Source organism: Nanorana parkeri, unplaced genomic scaffold (assembly GCF_000935625.1).
Source record: "Nanorana parkeri isolate BGI_ZX_2015 unplaced genomic scaffold, ASM93562v1 scaffold69, whole genome shotgun sequence".
NCBI lineage: Eukaryota > Metazoa > Chordata > Amphibia > Anura > Dicroglossidae > Nanorana > Nanorana parkeri.
The window spans coordinates 1,746,270-1,769,623 of NW_017306337.1; the positions used below are offsets into that span (position 1 = coordinate 1,746,270).

Here is a 23,354-nt window from a genome sequence, read left to right on the forward strand (position 1 = left end):
AGGAGCGGACCTAAGAGAGAACTTTCTCACTCAGGTCCGCTCCTCTGCAGGAGCAATAGCCATTCTGATATTGGCTATTTTAAATTGCAATAGCCAAAAGCAGGCTGGGTATTGCTCCGCCCACTGCCTTCTGTCAATCAGCAGAGGAGCGGACCTAAAAGAGAACTTTCTCTCTCAGGTCTGCTCCTCTGTTGATTGACATCAGGCAGCAATAGACAGTCTGCTCTTGGCTATTGCAATTTAAAATAGCCAATAGCAGAATGGCTGCCTCCCACTGCCTTCTGTCAGACCACAGAGCAGCGGATCTGAGAGAGAAAGTTCTCTCTTAGGTCTGCTCCACCGCTGATTGATAGAAGGCAGCTGGCAGGGCAATAGCCAGCCTGCTATTGGCTATGGCCCTTTTGTCCATAATTCGCCTCCCCCTCTCCCATTAGACTTCAGTGGGATGTTTGGTGTTAGGTTCAGGTTTGCTGAAACTCTGGTGATTTGAACCTGGGCAGATTTACCCATCACTAATCTTAAAATATTGAAAATTTTTCCTGTTTATTATTATTATACAGGATGTATATAGCGCCAACAGTTTGCGCAGCGCTTTACAATATAAGGAAGACATTACAATACAATTCAAGACAAGATGGTAAGGAGGGCCCTCATCATAGAGGGGATATCCCCTGGCTTTGAAGGCATCTCCTCTAACTTTCAGCTGCATCTCTAGGATAGGAAGTGAAATCCCCGACAGCAAAAAAAACATAAACAAAGTCTGATGGAGACTTTACCATTTCCTACTATATCCAAAACTAACAAAAAAATATTGGACCTTAAATACATTTTAATATTCTTGGACTATATTATGTAGTTTTAGCTGCTATCATTAACAGTGTTGCCTAATGTGTTGTCTCAATTTCCTCGTTTTGCATTCCTGTGTTTCTGTAGACCATTGTAATACATTTGTCATAATCATGTTGGTAACAATAAATTATTAATGTGTCTGTTAAGGTTGGTGGTTGGAATATCTCAGGTACCTGGAGAGGAGATAGCTTTATGACCGTGCTAAAGACTGTCTCAGGGACGTACCGGGCAACACCATTCTTCAGTGTCTTTGTAAGCGCGGACTCCAAGAGCTCAAACAGCAACATAATCCAGGTATCTACAACTATCTAGACTAGACAGAAACAAACGTACAATATAAATATATCATGTGGAGGCACACATGTTCGTAATTCTAATGTTTGGGTGAACAACAACTTAACCTCTTGACTCTGTTTGTATGCTTCTATCTGATTATGCATATCTGCATGCTTTTTATCTTTCATCCCCTCTCCTCTTCCATCTGCAGTGCTGTTCCTTGCTGTCGATGCCTCCATATCCCCTTCTCCTCTCCCTCCTACAGTGTTGCTCCTCGCTGTCAATCTATACACATCCCCCCTCACCTGTCCCCCCTGCAGTGCTGTTCCTTGCTGTCCACCCTTTCTCTTTTCCATTTTCCAGTGCTGCTTCTATGTTAGTCCCTCCACTACCTTTAGCTTTGAGTCTGTATCTCTGCATTCCAAGCATATGAACAGTCATGGCTCTTTCTCCAGTTTCACATATAATTACTTAGGGGGTTATTTACAAAGCTGCCGAAGGCAGCCAAGTGAATAACCAAGGCAAAGTGAAGTGAGCCGAATGACGTTCGAATAGTCACTCCGGCTCAGTACGGCTAATTTCAGCCATACATTGGTTGAAATCAGCAGTACATCGGTGCAGAGGAACTTAGACTTAGCCATTCCAACATCTGGATCGACTAAGACCAAGCTCCGGCAGCTCACTCCCATAGGGGCCGAATGGCAGTGAGGGAATAGCAAAATGCCGTCGAGCGGCATTCAGCACGGCTATTCTGCTCGGTACCTCTAAGTGAGAAGAGTGAAAAAAAAAAAAAGGAGTATAATTTTTTTTAAAAATGTAAATAAATAGGAAAATTAAATCATATGTAAAGATATTATAAAGAAGAAAAAAAAAACAATTGAGCAGAGCTAGCAGTGACAGCTAGCTCCGCCCAACTGTTTCCTATTGGCCAGCACCTGCCATAGTCTTCTAGCAAGTCCCGGTCAAGGAATAACAACTGGGCAGAGCCGGCCATGACGTCACAGCCGGCTCCGCCCAGTTAGAATTTGAATGACAGATCAGCGTCCTTAGGTCACATGGGGACGCTGGTCCGTCATTAAAACTGGGCGGAGCAAGCTTTGAGTTCACAGCTGGCTCTGCCCAGCTGTCATTTGCATGGAGATCGGTCGGCTTCGGCCAACCTTTCTCCACTCTTCGGCTGTCACTTCAGCTCAGCCGCTCGACTGCCTTCGGTTGCTGTATGGACTATTGCGAATAGCCCGTACAGCAGCCCTTTGGTTCAGTCAGTTCAGAGGTGGCCGAAGTGAATAACCCCCTTAATGTAAGAGCGATGTTCACAAGTAGTTAACATAATAATGATATATACTGTATATATATATATATATATATACATATATATATATATATATATATTACACACATCCATACATACATACATACAGTATATAACACAGATTTGTAAAATGGAGAAAACCAGACTCAAATATGCATTTGCAATTCCTTGCTCAAAATTATGATGGTTGCTACTGTTTAGACTATTGCCTACATATGCCACTTAGCAACCTTTACTTCCATAGAGCTTTTACGCCACTGTGGTAATTGCGCATATTTAAGGCCACTTTTCAAGCTAGAACGGTGGCACATGTGATATTAAGGTGACATTAAACTCAGGAGTTACTCAGGAGTTAAATCTTAAAAATGCATTCAAGTCCCCAAACTATTAACAAAAATGTATCTTTTTTGTGTATCACTCGGCTGTAGATCCTCAATCTCTGAATTGGTGCTGACACTGTCCTTCCTTCTGGAGGGTGGCTACTTCTGTTCCCCATGGTCCCTGTGTGTGTTGTAAAGTAGCCACCGCTCCAAGCTCGCTCCCGTAATGGACTTCAATCTCAGATTTAGTTTACTAATTTGTATTAAGATTGATACACAAACAAGCTACATTTCTGTTAATAGTTAAGGTACTGAAATTCATTTTTAAGATTGAACTCTTTCTTTAGTGTCACTTTAATAGAAACTGTCACACAGTATTTGGCAATACCACATATAACTTGTATTATACCATTCTTCATTGGGTGGATGGGAAATGTACCAATAGTTACATCAAAAAAACGTAAGTATTTCCCTTTGTTCATTTCCCCCAGAGAGTCAGACTATGGCAAAGTATTTTACAGTTACCTTATCCGGAATGCTCTTTTACAGCTTATTGCTTTTTTTCTACAGGTGGACCAGTCTGGACTCTTCCTTCCATCAAGAGACTATTATTTGAATAAGACAACTAATGGGAAGGTCAGTCAGTGTGTTCTGTCCTAGTTGAGGTTCACAGACTGCAAACTGTTACACTGCTGTTGTCACTGCCATGTTTATTGTCACTTGACATAATGGCATATGATCATTTTAAGGATATTTGCTTTCAAGTCCACTTTATTGCAAATGTTGGCCTGTGCCAACCTTTACAGTAAGTAGTCACAGCATATTTACTGTTTTAATAACTTTTATTTTTAATATATGCAGTCAGACTTTAATCTTATTTAGGTAATTAATATTTTATGAATGGGTGATATGGTACATGGTGTATTTTGTGTTCCAGAAGGTTTAAGATGCAATATATTATGAAGCTGATAGTTTGAAATGTCAGGGGTTTATGGGTCCAAATAAAATGGACATCTATTCTCTGCCACATACAGAGTGGCTGTAAATATTACTGTGTTACAGGAAACACACATTGAGGTTGATTGACTAAATGATTAGAGACTGTTTACCTAAAATAAATGGTTGGTTATTGAGCTTAGTGAATAAGATGAAACTTCAGCCATTCATGTGGTCTCACCAACCATTTATAAGTTTCAATTTCGCTTGCACATAATTGGGTATTCAAAGCTAACACAGCTTCACCTTTTGCACAAAGCCTAGTTTAGTAAATCAACTCCATTGCTGCTAGCACCTTAAAGTTGTTAAAAGGCAGCACTCTGCGATAGAAGGCACAGTATACTTACTACTCTGCCAGCCCATTTGTCCTAGCTTACCTCTCTTGCAGCACTTAACCCGCATTAGTCTCTTTGTGTCTCTGTGTTTCCCTGGCATGCCATGGTACCATCCTCTAGTCGATGGATGGAACTTTGGCACGCAGCAGGAGACACAGGCACCCGACACTATCAAATACTGAATATGCTTACAGAGATTGCAGTATGGAAATGGGGGGAGATAGTAAACACGGGCCACCAAAGTGAGGAGTAATCTGTTAGAGGTGAAGAAGCATTTAGATTTTTTTTTCTGGACTGAACAAAAAAAAATCTATAGGTGTATTACCAGCCTTATATGTTCTAATTGGGCCGGACTGACCTTGTTAGGTACAAGTAAACTGGTCACCAGTTACCTCTTTCCTTTTTTTTGCTGGAAACCAAATTTTGCTCATTCCTAGAGTCACAATACATATTACACTAACAATATCTGTATAATCAACTTTAGATCTACCAAAACTATGTAATAGGAGGACCTGCATAATTAATCAAATTAATTTGCATCCACTCAGGCAGGCCCTTTCAGTACATATTGTAGTTGTTGGTAGAGCTAAAGGAGATTGTACACCAATTCCATAGAAACAGGTAAGTCATACCTCCCAACTTTCTGAGATGAGAAAGAGGGACACCTTCCAACAAAATGTGTTTACACAATGGACATATGCCCTGCCACCACCCAAGTTATGTGGACTGTTAGGAATTTATATGTCAAAAATGATTGGTTAAATCCAGAATTGTTGTTCTCCACCATTACTTTTTCTTTATACTGGTCTTTCAAAATGGCAAACAAGATAATAAAGAGAGAAAATAAAGGTTTTAGTGTAGAATAACACTTTTGGTAGGTAAACGGCACATTTTTATAGATATCTATACTTCAAACCAAAAAGAGGAACAACTGAGAAGGAGAGAGGGACAGAGGGATGTGCTTCCAAATAAGGGACAGTTCCTTTAAATGAAGGACAGTTGGGAGGTATGGGTAAGTGGTAAGTTTCCGATCCTGACATTGGCAAGTCTCCAGCAACAGGATGACTCGTGTGACATCAGTTTTAAGATCTACATCTGCCTGCCTGCATGCAATGCAGGGCCAGACAGCCAAACATTACGTTGTAATGTGGTTGCATGCACTTAATAGCAAATTTTGTGTCAGTCAGATTTATTATTTATAACAGAAACTTATATTAAATGTTTATTATATTAAAACAATTTGATTGTTTATTTCCTGACGTTCTCCTTTAATCTCAGTGGGTGTCACTTTTTTCTTCTTGTATTGTCCACAGGTATTCGCGGCCTACCAAGAATACATGGTAGACATGGGCTTACTGCTTGGTGGTGCCATAGGTTCTGTTGAAGTGCAGATGGCACAGATTGTGGAACTTGAGACCCAGCTGGCTAATCTTACAGTTCCCCAAGATGAGCGTCGGGATGAGGAAAAAATCTATAACCGCATGACTGTTGCTGAGCTACAGGTGACCACAGACTTACTATGTTATGCTGTAAATTTTACTGAGCAACTTTGTCAAAGAGAAGGGATCATTTATTTCGGGGCAGGGGGGCGGCCAAAGCGACCCAGGTTGCTAAGAGCTCTTCGCAAACTGTGGACGCTCTGTGTGACATCCTACCCAGCTCACTGACATCACCGGTTGCCAGAATTTGAGCAGGACGTGGACAAAGCCACTGATCCGGTGTCCACCCCCTGAATGACAAATCTGTTCAATAACCATGCTCCCAACACCCCTCCCCCTCCCTTCCTAAATGCCAGCACATCACCTCAGGCATGAATATCTTAGACACAGCCCTGAATATTTTTGTTAAAAGATATAGAAAAAAAACTGCTGAATGCTATGTGGTTGAAGGCTGATTGCCCTTTCTAGTAGAAACCCTACACACTACTTGTAATGTATATATTCATGTATTGATTGTATTTGTTGCAGAATCTGGCTCCTGCATTTGACTGGTTGGATTATTTAAATTTTGCACTCACACCTTTGGAGATCAATGACACAGAGCCAGTGGTAGTATACGGCAAGGAATATCTGCAACAGGTGTCAGACCTTGTGAACAGCACAGACCCAGTGTAAGAAATATTTCTATATGTATCCTTATACTTTTTTCTATCACCTTATCTTCCTAGATTCAGATTATACCTGTATAATATTACATTATGATTACACTATTCTGCTGATAAAGCTTTACATTTTCTACTTAAAACTGAACCTTCCCCCACTTCTGACCCATTTGCAGTAACACAAAGGGGCCCTTCTGCCAAGAGCTGCCTAAACTTCCTCCCATTAGCAGTAAGGGTGCCCATGCTCTGCTACTGCTTACTGTGTCACTGAAAACTGGTTTGATACCATTAATGGTGCTCATAAAGCTTCAAAAGAGACAAGCAAAGCAAAAGGTACCAGTTTTCATTCTCTGAAATCTGACATCGCATTTGATTGCTAGAAAGCAGAGGATCTGGAAGGTGGGAACTCTATGCTGCTGCTATAATATGGAACCTCCAGCAGTAGTATGTTTTGTTGAAAACCCATATAAAGAATACCTGTGTGATCTAATAAATGTAATGCTCAAAAGAGGATGTTAGGTTAAGAATACCTGTTCCCTTTGGTGATCAAGGTTATATAGTGGCTAACTCAATACAACAGCACTACAAGCAGCAATATTGATGTGCAAAGTACAGTTACTGTACCCAAAGCAGGCAATTAAATTACGGTTGACAGATAATGTAAACCAGGGGTAGCCAAACTTTGGCCCTCCAGCTGTGGTGAAACTACACATCTCATTATGCCTATGCCATCTTTAAACTTAACTCACTGTCAGCATACTCACTTCTCCTGCACCAGCATCATCTGCCCTGAACATACCATTGCTAAGGTCCAAGTGCTGATTTAGTCTACTGATTTAGTAATAGTATGATGAGTTCAATGGTATGGCCCACTAAGGACTATCATATAATTTAGTGTATTGACTTGGTAATATTTATTGATCAAAATTGCTAATTAAATATGTAAATATCTGAAACCAATACATGTAAAAAAAAAGAGTTGGCAAGACATATGTTAAATATGTAGCAGACTTTAGGGGTTTGATTTATTATGCCAGGAGAACTTGTTGCGATTTCGGATTTTTTGCAGGACTGAAAAGCCTTTATTATCGGATGTGTCTAGGTTGGTTTGCATTTAAAGCTGTCAAAAGACTCATGAGGGCCGTTAGACATGTGTGCAAAATCTGACAGCTTTAATGCACCAGAATCAAACACCAGGCAGAGAAACATGACAACTGAGCCCAAATGAGTGTCATTTTTTTTTGCCATAAAGAGGGTAGAAATTGAGCAGCGCTCTCAATTGCTGTTGGGTCCACTTATCTCAGCTGAGAATGATAGCAATCCTGACAGGATTTATAACCTACCCAATCAGCTGTTCCCGCAGACAGTACCTATGGCTCCCACAGACATAAGCTCAAATTCTAAAAACAGAGAGCTAAGAAAACATCATGCCCAACTTGTGGTTCCCTAATTGTGCTGCACAAAAACTGTCTTGAGCAACTATAACCTTCCTTTTTTTCCTCTCTTTTCTTCATTTATAGGATCCTAAACAATTACTTGATTTGGAATCTGGTCCAGAAGATGTCACCCAGTCTGGATTCCCGTTTTGAGAAAGCTCAGGATAAGCTCCTTGAGTCACTGTATGGGGCAAAAAAGGTACTAGAACAAAGTCATTTTTCTTCAGCTTCTTCCTGCTGGGCTTGCCCTTGTCTCTGAAAGCATAAGTTGTTCAGCACTAAAGTGCAGGAGGTTTGCTGGGAAGTAGCTTTGTAATCCTTTTGAAATTTTAATACTTAGTAAGATTTTAGACAACATTTAGCTACATTTCTTATGCCATGCCATCATGAAGATGCACCTTGGGGCATGAACCTCTCCTCCGTGTCCAGAAGTTACCAGTTGAGAAGAACTGGCCTCCAGAGGGTTGCCCAAGTAAACATGGTACTATCAACAACCAGACCAGTACCTAGATGGTGTTCAGCATTGTCCTAACCCAAAGACCTTGCCAAAGAGGGATCCTGCGAGACCCCAGCACCACCTTGCTAAAGCGGGATCCTGCGAGACCCCAGCACCCGGAAGACAACAATTCGCTGATGCGAGGAATCCCCCAGAGATTGGATCAGGGACGTGCGGTCAGGGGAGGCAGATCCTCACCTAGTATTATGGAGGAAAAAGCTGTCAGCTTCAAGTCTGAAGCTAACAGTTTTTTCTCCATTCAGATCGGCTTCTATCAGGTTATAGAGCAGGGAAATCCTCCCCGCTGTGTAACCGGCCATGGACGGAGCGCTGCCTGTTAATTACATGCAGCACTGCATCCGGCTTTCGACAGGTAGTTAGGTTACACAGCAGCGGGCTTCCCAACTGCCTAATTTGAGGCAAGAGCTGTCATAGCCACTACTCTTTGTTAGAGGCGTGAGCTCTGTGGATGGCTTTGACAAATGGCAAAGCGCCATTGGTCCAAGCTGTCCAATTAAAAAAAAAAACCCACTGTGGCCATCGATCTCGATGCCTCAGCAGTGAGGAGCAAGTGAGGGACAGGGAGGCTCCTCCCTGCCTCCTCCTTCACACTAGTTTGGGACCAGGTTGAAGGTGGGGCTTCGGCAGCGGGGGCAGGGTGGGACATGCTGGGGGAGAGGCTGGGGAATGCCTCACCCGGAACCAGGGGTACCGCACGTCACTGGATTGGGGGAGTAGTTCTTATCAGCTGTCTGATGGGGAAGCTGAATAATGAGGCCAGGAACAACCTGATCCTTAGAGGCTGGCACACAAATCTGTTGAGAAACTAAATCCACCATGGCAGAGTAAGGGGCTGAGGTAGATTAAAAAGAGATAGTACAAGAGGACTCCTGCATGAATAGACAGCTGGGTAGACCCATGGCTGATGACAGGAGACATGAGTTCCAACATGCTGTGTTCTCCTTTACTGAAGAACTATGCTGGTTAAGATCGCCTACAGGTGACAAACAGTTTCCAGCGCTGATACTTGACAAAACTAGACCCGGCTGGATCCTATAGGCAATTAGCCCTTTTGGCAGAAGGTCGTCTGAGTGTCCCACAATGGGGATGCCATGAGAAGGTACTAGGTAAGACACTGGAGCTAACACCCTGAGCAGTACTATGTGTGCAGGGGTTACACTGAGCACTGCTAGGTTGGAGAACAACCAGCTCAGGTCCCAGTTGACCGAGCAGGTAAGAGGGTCTCTCTAAAGAGGGATGATGAAACTGTTGGGTACTAGGTACCACTAGTGGTCCTTCATGCACCAAGAGGCAAGAATTGCTCTGATGGAGATACCGATTGCTATAGTTTAACTGACAATGGATATAGATCAATCACCCCTGGGTAGAGGAGACCCAAGGCATTAGGGGAAGTTCTGTTAATCAATACGGTGGCACAGAGGGGTATTGGGTGAACAGCTGAAGGGGGTGGCAGAGGCAAGGGACTAGCCTGTAAACCTAAAGGGATGCTCTTCACCCAGATGCCTAAAGTGCAACCTATCCAAGGACATGCAAGGATTCATAACCATTCCCCTACATGGAAAAGTGAAGAATATAGCTCCAGAAAACTCCACACGCTCGATCAGGAAGGGGACCACCATGGAAAGATCTCTGTAACCTATTCTCCCACAGTTTGACAAATTAAGCTAGAACAGGGCAAAGAGCAGAGTGCGCCCGTGACAACTGGGTATTAAGGAGAGATTTAAACTGTTGGTCAGTAGAATATGTAACGTTAAGTATGCCCTCTACTGGTCTAGTGTTTTCTCTGTTAAGCTGGGTTACGGGCAGATTCCCAATGGCTAAAGACCAACATTTAACTAATTCCCTACCAAAGGGGAACAATTCCAAAACACGCCTTAGGTGTGGTCCAGGACCTTTCCGGGTGCTTCCAGTCTTCATAGAAAAATACCTTGAATACTGGGTGTAGTGGAAAGTTCTTTGCAGCTGTAGTACCTCTGAAAGACCCAAAACTGGAGACAGCAGACTGCTCTTCCCCAGATACAGAGTAGTACACACCACATCATTAAGGTATGAAATGGTTTAATGTAATCAGAGGTAAAAGGCAGGACACTGTGATTCCTCCAAAATAATGTCATCAGAGTGGGGACTCCGAGTCAATGATGGTCACTGCGACTGGTTGCCTGGCCTCTTCTAAGGCCACAGGGGGATTGACCCTGCAGGGAAGGTGCAGGAGCAAGCAGTAGAGGCTCCCTATGACAAGGCAGACATAACCGTAGGGTAGCAGGATTCCAGACATCTGTGACTTCAGAAGGTACATGGTAAATGTCCCCAAAATCATTAGGAGAGCTTAAACTGGGGTCACATGTTGCAGCAGGATCATCCCTTCTGTGTCTAGATACAGATATGTTGCAACGATGTGGCAGTGAGGCAACTAGATCAGGGTATGAGACAAGGCCTTATGTACACATAAAACCAAGCAGCTGGTAGCACATAAGGGTCTGAAGCCTGGAGGTGACCAAGATCACCAGAGACAGGTAGACACCAGAGACAGAAAGAACAAAAACTTTAATAAAGCAAATCTAATGTCTTCAAATATCTTACTGTCTGAAATTTGTGGATTCATGTAGGAAGGAAGAATTGGGAAGGATTGTCACCATCATACAGAGATATTACAACAACCAAGCTTCACATTGAGCAGTCATAGTGAAGGCAGGATGGGACCATTTTTAGCCTCCTTTAGAATAACCATTCAATGACAGATCTCTGTAAATGATAGGTGGTTAAAAATCTATCTATGACTGTTTACATCACCATACTGCTGTTGTTCTCTTATGGTGCATATGGATTAGAGGTTTGCTTCCTTCTCTATGGGCAAAAATAAATCATAACTAACTCATCACAGAGATTTTTCAGAATGCTGGATGTAAGTTCATGTTGCTAAAATTACACTGTTATGTGGCCTGACTGTTACCACTATTGAACGCAGCTGATTATTAGGCTATAAATGGGCACTGTGTCATTTCCAATAATTTCTGATCAAAAAATACCTGTGCCCCGATGTTCCCAATCATTTGCTCATATTCTTCCTCTCCATTGCAGTCCTGCACCCCTCGGTGGCAGACCTGTTTATCCAATACAGATGATACTCTTGGATTTGCTCTGGGATCTCTGTTTGTTAAATCAACATTTGATAAGAACAGTAAAACAATTGTAAGTACCAAGGGCAGTGTGCAACCTCTGAAATAATTGTATATTGGTGTTCAATGAGCAGCAATAATTTGTGATTCAATTTATTTTAGGCAGAGCAGATGATCGTTGAAATCCGAGCAGCCTTTGAATTCACATTAGCAGGTTTAACATGGATGGATGAGAAGACAAAGAGAGCAGCTAAGGAGAAGGTGTTGTATTTTGTTTTTTAATTTTGTCAGTTATTATACAACAACAGAGCCTTTGTTTTTATCTAAATGTCTGAAAGCAGAACTATCTTTGTTGTCCATAGCAACAAACCATGTTCTGCACTGGAAAAAGACAGCTGTAAGTTGATTGGTAGCTACAGGGCAACACAAACAGTTCTTTAAGACATTTTAATAAACAAAGCTGTGTTAACTTGCATTAACCGGTATAGTTTAAAGGGAAACAAACACTCAACACAGCATCACTTACCTATAGGAAAGATAAAATCAAAAATGTTATATATTGTTACCTACCAGTTCTTAGATGTGGTGTCTGCATTAGTTATCATTTGTCAGGCTAAGAACATTTTCAGGAGGTACAGGTAACACCTGTTGATTTTTAAAGAAATGCAGTTTCCTTGTCACTTTCTGTAAGCTGAACAGAAAGCAAAACCAGAACATCAAAGTTTTATCTTTTTTCTATAGACTACTAATTTCCGCATCCCAAATGTAGTGGAGAGGAACAAAAGCAGACATTTTGAAACCATGGCTTCCTCCATAGATACAGTGGAGGAGTAGGTGCAGCCACACAGGGACAGAAAGTGTGCTATTCACAGGTTTACCAGGTTAAAATAAGTGAAAAAAGGAAACTAATACAGGCACCTCATCTAGGGACCCATAGGATACAATATATTACATTTTGGTTTTGGGTTTAGATACTTTGTAAAGCTAAAATACTGCAGCAGAAGACTGATGAGGTAATCTCTTCCTTGTCTCCTCCTATCAGTATGTCAATGTCCCTTGTCAACACATTTGCATTCAGCACACCTGATATTCTCCCATTGTTGCTCCCCTACCCTCGCAGTCCGAATGCTGCTGTACAGGGATTGCAAGAGGATTTTACATACTTACACTAGTTGCAAGAGTTAATTTACATACTGGTTGTATTTATGAAATACTTGGATTAATTATTAATAAATACATAGTTAAACTCCAGGCAATCTGCTACATACACAGATTAAATACAAATGTGGGAGCTGTTTTAACATCAAAGGATATGTATTTCTGTCCATTCCACCCTCCTGAACTAACCTGGAGTAACACCCACAGCTTCTTATTTCCCTTTGTAGCTAAACCATGTCCTATCCAATATTTATTTAGGCTCGGGTAGAAATCCTCTTCAAGCCTATGGCAGATATGCAACTTCCACATTTGTATTTAATCTTTGTATGTAGCGGTTTGCCTTGGAGTAGATGAAGCGGTGGGGGATGGATTAGTTGTCCTTTAAAGAAGACCTGCACATTGCATTACAATGGAGAATCTGTGGGACTGGAGGTAGGTTAATGGATTAGAAGTATAGTAAATGTGTGGCAAGAGTCCACTGGCTGCAAGACCCATTGCCTGTCCTGAGTTATGTTTTAGCTTCATATTAGCCAGTGGGCACTTTTGTGACACCTGGAGAGAACGAAAGTTTGACACAGGTTCTGATCATATAGTAATTAGTGGCAAGCAGATTAAAGTGACACTAAACTCAGGGGTTAAATCCTAAAATACATTCAAGTACCTTAACTATTAACAAAAATGTATCTTATTTGTGTATCTCAGCTGTAGATCCTCAAATCATCTCTGAATTCATACTGACAGTGTCCTTCCTTCTGGAGGGGGGCTACTTTTGTTCCCATGGTCCCTGTGTGTGTTGTAAAGTAGTCACCACTCCAAGCTCGCTCCTGTGATGGAATACAATCTCAATACAAATTAGTAAACTAAACATGAGATTGTAGTTCATCACAGGAGTGAGCTTGGAGCGGTGGCTACTTTATAAACACACACAGGGACCAAGGGGAACAAAAGTAGCCACCCTCCAGAAGGAAGGACAGTGTCAGCACCAATTCAGAGATGATTTGAGGATCTGAGTGATATACAAATAAGATACATTTTTGTTAATAGTTAAGGTACTTGAATGCAGTTTTGAGATTTAACTCTTGAGTTTAGTGTGACTTTAAAGTATAAGAACCACATATGCATGTACAAGTTACAGGGGTAATTCGTAATTCGTGGAATTCGTATCGCCCGACGCCCGGGACATGTAGTTCCGGGCGCCGGGCAAGTGGTTTTCTCACTGTTTTAGCCCTGCTACGGACAAGTAGCAGGGCTGGTTTTACTTTTTTTAAACGAGCGCCGAGAGAGGCGCTGCCAGCGGGAAGTGCCATCATTTTCTAATGGCAACCCAGTCGTGCAAGACAGATTGCGCGTTTTCCTGCTGCAATACCGCTTGGGCGATCCCACACGATCACGGTTGAAAACACTGCACGGTGCATGTCGTGAAAATGGGTACATGTACCTTTTTTTTCAGCGATTGCCATCCAGATGTATCCCCATACATGCAGATGCAACCGCTGTATGCAAACCGCACACGATCGCACGTCCCGGGAATCCGCAGGTCTGCACCAACCCTAAAGGGTAAATTCACTTTCCCAAGTAATTTGGGAAAATGGAATTACCCGCACAAATCTCCCTCCCACTATACTTACCTTTCGGCAACCGGTCCTACCCGTCCACCAGTACGGGTGTACTATCTGTACCTGTTCCATGTATTCTGAATTTCGCTCGCAAATTGCAAGCACTCGTTGGTCAACGCGGTCACCTGACGGCATTGACCAATGAGAAGCGCTTCTTAGCACTGCTAAATACGGTTTTGGTTAAAATTATTTTTTTTGTATCAGGACAAGTAGATTGTCATGAGGGACAAGTAGATTCGGCCCCCGCTTTAGTCCTTGGACAAGTAGTTTTTTCACAAATTTCCACACCCCTGAGTTATCCAGTCTACTTGCTTACCACCAATCATCAGTTTTATCAGAATTCAGCAAACCTCTTTAACCAGTAAATAAAGGCTTAAAGGAGAACTATGACATGAGTGATTTCCACTCACCTCATAGTTCTAGCCGACCTGTGACAATGAGACTGTCACAGGTCGGCTCAGTAGATCGGGAGGTGAGCGAACACATACCGGCGTTCCCTCACCTCTCGATCCTGTCACGGCTCTCTGCCGTGACAGGGGGAGGGGCTGGATTCCCCTCTCCCCGCTCCGATCTGCCAGCGCTGACTGGCGGAACGGACGGGGGAGGGGGCGGGTACAGCTGGCTCTGCCTCTAGATAGGCAGAGCCAGCTGTCACTCACGCAGCTGGGCGGATCCCCTCGTCTAAGTCGGGATCCGCTCCGGCTGCGGCATCTCAGTATACAGCTCGCGGTATACTGAGCTTAGGGTAACGGGAGGACGCTAGTTTGTGTCCTCCCGTTACCCTAAGGAGAACTATGGGGAAAAACACTGACCCCATAGTTCTCCTTTAAGAAACGATTTTTAATTTACCAGAAAACATACACACGGTAGATGGGGAAATCTGCATACAGATGAAAGCGTCCATGTATATTTAAAAAGAGCTCTGCAATGATAATGTATGTCTGATGTTTTAGGCAGATGCCATATATGACATGATTGGATTTCCTGATTTCATACTGGACACAAAGGAACTGGATGAGGTGTATGATGGGGTAAGAAGATTTTTGATAAAAGGAAAAAATGCACACGTTTGCTTCTTACAGTGATAGACAAAATGAAATGTTGAGCTAGCTGTGACAGTAATTTTGCTTATTTTGTCTTTTTTTACCCAGTACGAAGTGGCTGAGGATTCTTTCTTTCAGAATATGTTGAATTTCTATAACTTCTCGGCCAAACTAATGGCTGAACAATTAAGGAAGCCACCTAACCGAGAACAGTAAGAGTGCTTTAAGATTTGACTATACAGTATCGACCAGTGCTGGGCAAACCTTGGCACTCCAGCTGTGAGGAAACTACAAATCATATCATGCTTCTGAATCTAGGAGTCGTGCCTGCAACTGTCAGAGTCTTGCACTGCCTCATGGGACATGTAGTTCAACAAAAGTTAGAGTGCCGAGATTGCCTACCCCTGATATTAATTGTCAGATTGATTTACAAATGCTTTAGATTACATGTATATGTTACATTTTATTAAGTTATGTTCCAAACACTTACAAAAGAATGTGTTTGCACACATCTGTCTATACTGTATGTATCATTTATACAGCTGTCGTATATTGAGACACAGAAATAGATATTCATGTATCTAATATTTTTGCAGATGGAGTATGACACCCCAGACTGTCAACGCATATTACCTGCCAAATAAGAATGAAATAGTCTTTCCAGCAGGCATTCTTCAGGCTCCATTCTATGCTCCTACACATCCAAAGTATGTATGCTGAACCTACAAGCTATTCAATGCTCATTGCCAAATATTACAAACGCAATAGAACTATTTGATGACACTGCAAAATTGTTACATGCTGTAAATATACATATTAAAAAAAGAACATTTTCTCTACTTTACAAATATTGTAAATTGTATCAGATGAGATAAAAACCTGTTTTTCTAAATAGTACACACAACATATTTTTATCAGCAGGCAACTAAATTAATATAAAATCAAACAACATGATTATTAGCCATGGGATATTATATATGTGGCATCTCATGACTCTAGTAGCTTCCAGTGCTGTTGCTTGAGGCACAATGTAAGGTAGGTATGATGCTGCAGGGTTTAGTGCTCTGTTATGAATTCAGTTCATGTTAAAGTCAGGGGTTAGATGGTTAAGGTTATGGTATAGTGGGTTAAAGTAATAATGTCAGCACAGAGTCACATGAAGCCCTATACCCAGTTCATCACTGCATGCAAGATTCCTAACACAATAGTGGATTATGGCACAAAACTGTCTTGTTTGTCTGAATACATTTTGTATTGTATTAAACTGGGTTTATACAAGTAGCTGCAACACTCAAGCATTTCACGCTAAGCAGCGCTTACTCATAGAGACTATATGAGTCATACACTATTGTGTTTGTACTGTAGCCAAAACCTTACATGCTGAAAGAAGACAAATATACTTTGCTGCAGGTATCCGACACTGGGTTCTGGGATTGTCGCATACCTGCTCCCCTGTGGTTCCTGTTGTCTCCTATATCCTGTGCTGGAGCACAAGGGAGTAGGTATTCAAAGTACGTAGAAGTGTCAGTTACCTGCAGCACCCAGAGATCTGCAACAGGTTTAGGACACCGCCGCTAGAAAGGTTGGTACATATAATCGTCTTTTACAGACTGGGTTTATTTTAAATTAATTGCCTCGCCTATTTTGACCTATCTGCCTTTGCTGCTTGGTGTAAAGCAATGTTTCTCTGTACTTTTCTCCCCTTCCCTTGCCCATTGTGCATCTCCAAATTTTCATGAAAGAGCATTGCAGTAGACACTCTTCCAGTCTGCAGATGTCTAGTCTCCTACAGGACCCACTGATTGTCTTTGATATGCTTCATAGGTTACAGCTGCTGTGTCTTATGTGGTGCACACAACTTCCATTGGGCCAATTTAATTTGGATCAGAGAGTTACTGCAGAGCCCACCCCCTCTGCACACTATAAGCTACCTGCTGCTGTATCCGTGTGAATGCAGTGTTGTTTATTAGCAAGTAGAACTGATTTGTTGTGTTCCACATTGTATTAGGTGATAATGTGTGCTGTATTCCATCACTTTAATGTATAAGGGTAAATAACCCAGCAGACCTGCAGACTGCACCTCAGTCCCTTCTAGTATTAAAAGACTTCCCCACAAGTTACTGCGGTGTCAGCTTCCAGTGGAGAGGGAAACTGAGGAAAGGACAGTAAGTCCTGGAAGTCACTCAGACCAGGGGGTCGAAGATGGATTTTGGAAGAAAAACAAGGAGGTGTGATTTAACCATAAAGATAAAAAGATTGATTCAGCGCCATTAATAACATGTAGTCAGAGTGCAAAAACATAGAATATCCACACCGCACATCACTATAACTGCAACTCAAAACACTCCTAAATAAAATATTTTTCCACAGGTACTGTATGTACTGCAAGTAATGATATCAAACACCAGTTACTATATTCAAATCAGTGGCATGTTTAGAAAGTGTGTAAAGCAACCACTGTATTTTTGCCACCCAGATGCTCTCAACAGTTCTTTTTATTAGCTCGGAAATCTGCAAAAAACAAAATCAAAACTGCCCCATTCTATTAACCAGGCATCACTCATTAATCAACCCACCATATGCATGCGCCGACCTCTGTTCATCCAAAATAAATTTCAGGTGGAAACAAAAGCAAAAAGGCAAATAGACATAAATAAAACTTAAAGGAGAACTATGGGGTCAGTGTTTTTCCCCATAGTTTTCCTAAGGGTAACGGGAACACACAAACTAGCGTCCTCCCATCACCTAAAGCTCAGTATACTGAGAGCCACAGCTCGCGGTATACTGAGACGCCGCAGCCCGGATGTCATTACTGTCTGGATCCACCCAGCTGTGTGAGTGACAGCTGGCTCTGCCTATCTAGAGGCAGAGCCAGCTGTACCTGCTCCCTCCCCCGTCCGTTCCGCCAGTCAGCGCTGGAGGAACGGACAGTGGAGGGGGGGAATTCCATGCAGGAAGCCGTGAGTGACATGCACGGCTCTCTGCAGGGACAGGATCGAGAAGTGAGCAAGCGACTCTATGTGTTCGCTCACTTCCCGATCTATTGAGCCGACCTGTGACAGTTTCATTGTCACAGGTCGGCTAGAACTATGAGGTGAGTGATTTTCACTCGCCTCATAGTTCTCCTTTAACATAGTGATAATGTCCTTCCTTCCTTCATTACATCTATAAGCAGCATCTGGTATGCAGGGTCTAATCCTTAAATGATCACTTCATTCACTACTATTCTACTGACCTTTACTGCCATTGAAATCTAAACTACCACACTAATGCTACACAAAGCTGTTCTTTTTGCATTTCTAGTGCATGTCTCCTCTCACTCTTTTTTTTTTCTCCTCTTTCTTCTTCAGGGCTCTAAATTTCGGGGGTATTGGGGTGGTGATGGGACACGAACTGACGCATGCATTTGATGATCAAGGTTTGTGACAAATTATGCGGTCAGATGATCTGTAGCTACGAGTGGTTTTCAGGGTGAATGGTAAATGTTATTGTTTTAAATGTTTTATTTCTGGCATTATATAAACACAAGTGCTGTGCTGGTTATATACTGTGCAAATTTAGAAAATCAAGCACTCCGTAGCCCAGCTGGCAAAAGTCACTTTTTCAATCTGCATTACTAAAAGGAGCTGTTCTGAAATTTTTAACTATTACCAAAAATGTGTCTTATATGTGTATCACGCGGTTGTAGATCCTCAAATCATCTCTGAGTTCATGCTGACACTGCCCTTCCTTCTGGAGGGTGACTACTTTTGTTCCCCATGGTCCCTGTGTGTTGTAAAGTAGCCACCGCTTGGACCCAATGTTAAAATGTAGTGTTAGGCAGGATTATATGAAATTATTAAAAATGAATAAATGAATTAAAAATTACATTTATTTTAGAGAAACTTTATAAAAACATTTATACCTCTAGTGAAGTACAAATTCTAATCTGTTAGAAATCTGTTCACTGTAGTATAAAGCAAACTGCAGTAGGGAAGTATGGAGACTGCCATTGCTGACTTTTCCTTCTGAAAATACCAGGTCCTCGGCTAATGCCGAACTAATGGCTTCAGTGCTATCACACGCAACAAGTATACACTTCAGAAGTTAAAACCAAAGACAGCCAAGTAAATAGCATTTTCCGAAGGTAGGCCATAATGGCATTCTTAATACAGGCTTCCTTAAAGGTTTTGTATGCACAACCCCGTGATGCCTCCAATCACTATTATTATTCACTTAATGGCACGAAGGAAATGTATGTCTTTGTGTGTTTAGTGCAGCATTGTCTGCTTACTGCTACAGCAGAGATGTTGGCCCCTGCTGATCCCCAAAATACAAGGGGTTATGATTAAAACAGACGAATATGAAAGGAAAGGACATGTGAAAAACAAATACACTTTTTACTTACCAGCCAGCATCACAATCATCTGCCATCTATTTTCAACCATCACAAATATCTGCTATACTTTTTACCTTTTTAAAAAAATATTCTTGCAAAAGGTATTTATTTATACACACACACACCATAGTCACTGAGAGGATTGGCTACTAAATATTGCATTTTTCAGTGTATTTTATTTTCCCTAAATATACATGAGAACACACTTAGGTATTTGTATAACTTTACTGCTAAAAAAAAATCCTATTTGTGTCTATGTCACATTAATACCTTTCATAATAAAAAAAAGGTATTAACAGCTAAGCCAATGCAGTCTTAGGAATTGCTCTCATTCATTTAGAGACAAAGAAAGTCTTAACCTTTGGTTATACTGCCATCTAAAAGGAAGATTGGACACTGGCAAACAAATAAAACTGTAGGCCAGCCCAAGATAACCCCACTCACTACCAGCATGCCTTCGTTTTTTGCTAGTGCCTTAAGAGGATGGACGTCTTTTCTTTGGCTCTGCTGTGAGAAAGACCTATTTTAGCTAGCACCCTTTGTTCTTACTCTTTAAAAAAAACTTTTCTTCATAAAAGACTCCTCTACATTGTTTTTAGAGCTTGTCTCTTTGATTGCAGCTATGCATCCTCAGCCTGAGTGTTTGAGAGCTGCATCCGGACCCCGCTAGACTGGACAGCCATGAAGTGACATTTGAGCACTGAGTACTGTGTGTAACGCTTTCCAGACTCTTTGCTGGTTAAAGCAGAGCCACTGGCATTGCTTCAGCACTTGCCTGAAGACTCACTTTGTGACTAGGCTGGTGAGGCTGAGCTCCGGTCCCTTGGCACCTTTAATATTCCCTGTTTTCCTCCTGTTTCCACAGCAGATGGGGTTAGTGATAGCATCTTCCACTGGGTGGTGCATCATGCTCCGTTTATGCCTATTAGAAACATTCTACTCTATAATCTAACTTCTATAGTTTCACCAGCAATGTGGTATTCTGTGTAACCACCACCACCAAAAAACAATTTTTGAATAGGGAAAAATTGATGTTGTACGCTCTCAGCGACTGAATGCTAGGGACGTGGGAAGCATTATCCTTTGGTTATATTGCACCAACAGAAGGACTGGATACTGGCAAACAAACCAACTGTAGTCCAGTTCAGGATAACCCCACACTACCAGTATGCCATTTTTTTTAGCAAAACCAAAACAGCACCTAGACCATGATCATAAATACAAAGGTATGGGACCTTGAGTCCCTCCATTGTCATTGAATTCTTTGGATATGTTAGCTCCGCAGGTCATAATCTTGCAATGTCAACAAGATAACTGAATAAGTAGTAGGCTAGTTATCAGGAAGACCCTACACTTAGTTATTACATAGAATCTTTAGTAATATTTGGTTCAAAGCCTTCCTTTACCAGCCTGTCATACAGTAATGACTAAGGATTGACCAAGGATTGGTGTGGATCTCACTGGGTGTAGAGTAGAGTAGATGTAGACTTTTTTTTAAGTTACCTCTGCACAGAAAAGCAACATTTGCTTTTGAAACAATGATTACATAGAGATTATCAACATGTATTATGTGTAGCAATATATTTTGGTTGGTCAGGGTACTAGTGATTCACAACGGTTACCTTTGAATCCCAGTCACTCACTATTATGTTTCTTTGCAGGTCGAGAATATGATGAGGATGGAAACTTGCGTCCTTGGTGGCAAAATGCTTCTTTGGAAGCATTTAAAAACCGAACTGAGTGTATGGTCAGTCAATACAATGCTTACAGTGTAAATGGAGAGAAAGTCAATGGAAGGCAAACACTGGGGGAAAACATAGCAGACAATGGAGGACTAAAAGCAGCATACCATGTAAGTTACATGTTCTATCATCTCATGCCATAGTTCAGATTGTAGATACTGCAGCATTTTTTTCACCTCACAGTCTAGCTTGACATTGCTTTATATGTCGTATGGCAAATTCTTGTTTTAGGCTTACAAATCATGGCTGCAGAAACATGGCGAGGAGAAACAATTGCCTGGAGTTGGGCTGTCCAACCACCAATTCTTTTTTGTAGGATTTGCACAGGTGAATAGAAAAAAAATACTGAAAAATATGTTGACTGTCTAAAATTGTTCCTAGATTTGCTCGTTAGCTTATGCTCTGCATTCTTTTTCGCAGGTATGGTGCTCTGTACGGACTCCGGAGAGTAGCCATGAAGGATTAGTCACAGATCCCCACAGTCCTGCAAAATTCAGAGTGATTGGAACCTTGTCAAACTCAAAAGACTTTGCTGAACATTTCAACTGTCCCAAAGGGACCCCAATGAACCCAGGAAAATACTGTGATGTGTGGTGAAAATCTAGATGCACACATTAGTACGCCTGTTTGTTCTGCATCTGTGTGAGATTAACATTAAATGGTCATTCACCCAAAACTGATATTTTAGTTATGGGGGATATTGGTAGGTTGAACCCTGTTTTGTATCTCTTATGGATTCCAGTGGTATGATTGCTAACAATTCCAGCTCTGCCTCCTTTACTAAGTGAAGGTTTATGAAATCTTCAGTTCTGCCACATTATAAAGACATGATATATTATGTTCCCAGTGTTATGTTCTGCTCTGAACATTGAATCTCATTCATGCTGCATTTCAATTACGTAAAGTCAATAAAAAATGCAGCGGAGAAAGTGAGACCCTTTGGGATAGCTGTGAACAGCAAAGTTGTCACCACCAGAATCCTTAAAAGATAGAAGAAGCCAGTGGGCTATTCAACCTGTAAAACATCAATTTGGATGGACAGAACCACTGAAGTAGAACTCTAACATAAAGTGCTTTTCTTTTCATTTTAGGTAGTATGGGTAAGGCTTAGGTAGCCAAACTGCAAGTGTTAAGATTTTATTAGCCAGGAGTTCATCTTTTAGTCTTATGTTAATGCGTGTGAGAGACGGATGTGATTGTGATGGTAAATTGTATGTGATTTGTCATGTTTGTATGATTGGTGATAGAATGCGATAAATGGTACAATAGTGAATGTGATATGTTAGTGACAGACAGGGTTTGTAAAGGCTCATATGAAAAGCTTGTTTTTATCATGATGACGTAGCATAATTATGACCAAAGACAGAAGCAGCTCAGTGAAAAAAAAGTGCCAAATGGAGAAAATCATTCTCTATAATAGCAAGAAAAACAGCAACATTGGATTATTACAAATTGTTTTGGCTCATTCGCCAATGACATTTTTATTTCCAAAATGAAAAAGAACTGAATACCTTAGAAGTCTTCAAAGCTAGCATGGCTTTATTCATAAGGTCAAGGAAGCTAAGAGTTGACAAATAATCTAGATATAAAATAAATCTATTGAACTGTGAGAGTACTAAGTAACTGGTTTATTTGTCTATTGCACCCCATCATCTTAGGGCAGCCAGAACAATGAAAGATGATCTCTGATTGGTTGCTGTAAGTTAATCTAGTTTCCTGTAATACTCAAAAGGAGAGCTTAGTACAAAATGTTATCTTGGTTACTACTTTTCCTTATTATGCCTTGTGGACCTGACAAATCATCACCAATACTCCTATCAATGGACTATCAATGGAAGGTCACTTCCCACAATGTTTGCACTGTGGCGAGGTTACCCCTAGGGGTGGTATGGATGGAGGGCTTTGTTATCACAAAGCAAACTAAGTGCCACAAAATAGAACTCTTTATATGCCTTTTTTTAAAAGCCCCAGTTTATTAGCTGCTCTAACATGTAGAGCAACGACTGAGGAACTGATATTGGTATTTTAAATTGTATTTGGAAATGTGTGTGAGAATTATCTCTAGTATAGCATGGAATGAATAGGCAGCGTAGAATGGGGAATTTGTGTATGTGTAAAAATATTTACCTGCAACATAATATATATATATATATATCAAT

General features: G+C 41.4%; 1 protein-coding gene across 1 annotated transcript in view; it reads left to right on the forward strand.

Moving 5' to 3' along the window:
- Nucleotides 1-21,845, forward strand: part of ECE2 (endothelin converting enzyme 2) — a 46,172-nt gene extending 24,327 nt beyond the window's left edge. Inside the window, exons 6-19 of the mRNA XM_018576506.1 lie at nt 997-1,143; nt 3,328-3,393; nt 5,402-5,590; nt 6,056-6,198; nt 7,710-7,824; nt 11,221-11,331; nt 11,421-11,519; nt 14,986-15,063; nt 15,184-15,287; nt 15,672-15,782; nt 18,426-18,493; nt 21,115-21,305; nt 21,427-21,522; nt 21,616-21,845. Coding sequence (XP_018432008.1) covers nt 997-1,143; nt 3,328-3,393; nt 5,402-5,590; nt 6,056-6,198; nt 7,710-7,824; nt 11,221-11,331; nt 11,421-11,519; nt 14,986-15,063; nt 15,184-15,287; nt 15,672-15,782; nt 18,426-18,493; nt 21,115-21,305; nt 21,427-21,522; nt 21,616-21,792 — 1,695 coding nt within the window. The 3' untranslated portion in view covers nt 21,793-21,845. The remainder of the gene's footprint in view (nt 1-996; nt 1,144-3,327; nt 3,394-5,401; nt 5,591-6,055; nt 6,199-7,709; nt 7,825-11,220; nt 11,332-11,420; nt 11,520-14,985; nt 15,064-15,183; nt 15,288-15,671; nt 15,783-18,425; nt 18,494-21,114; nt 21,306-21,426; nt 21,523-21,615) is intronic.
- The last annotated feature ends 1,509 nt before the right edge of the window (nt 21,846-23,354 follow it).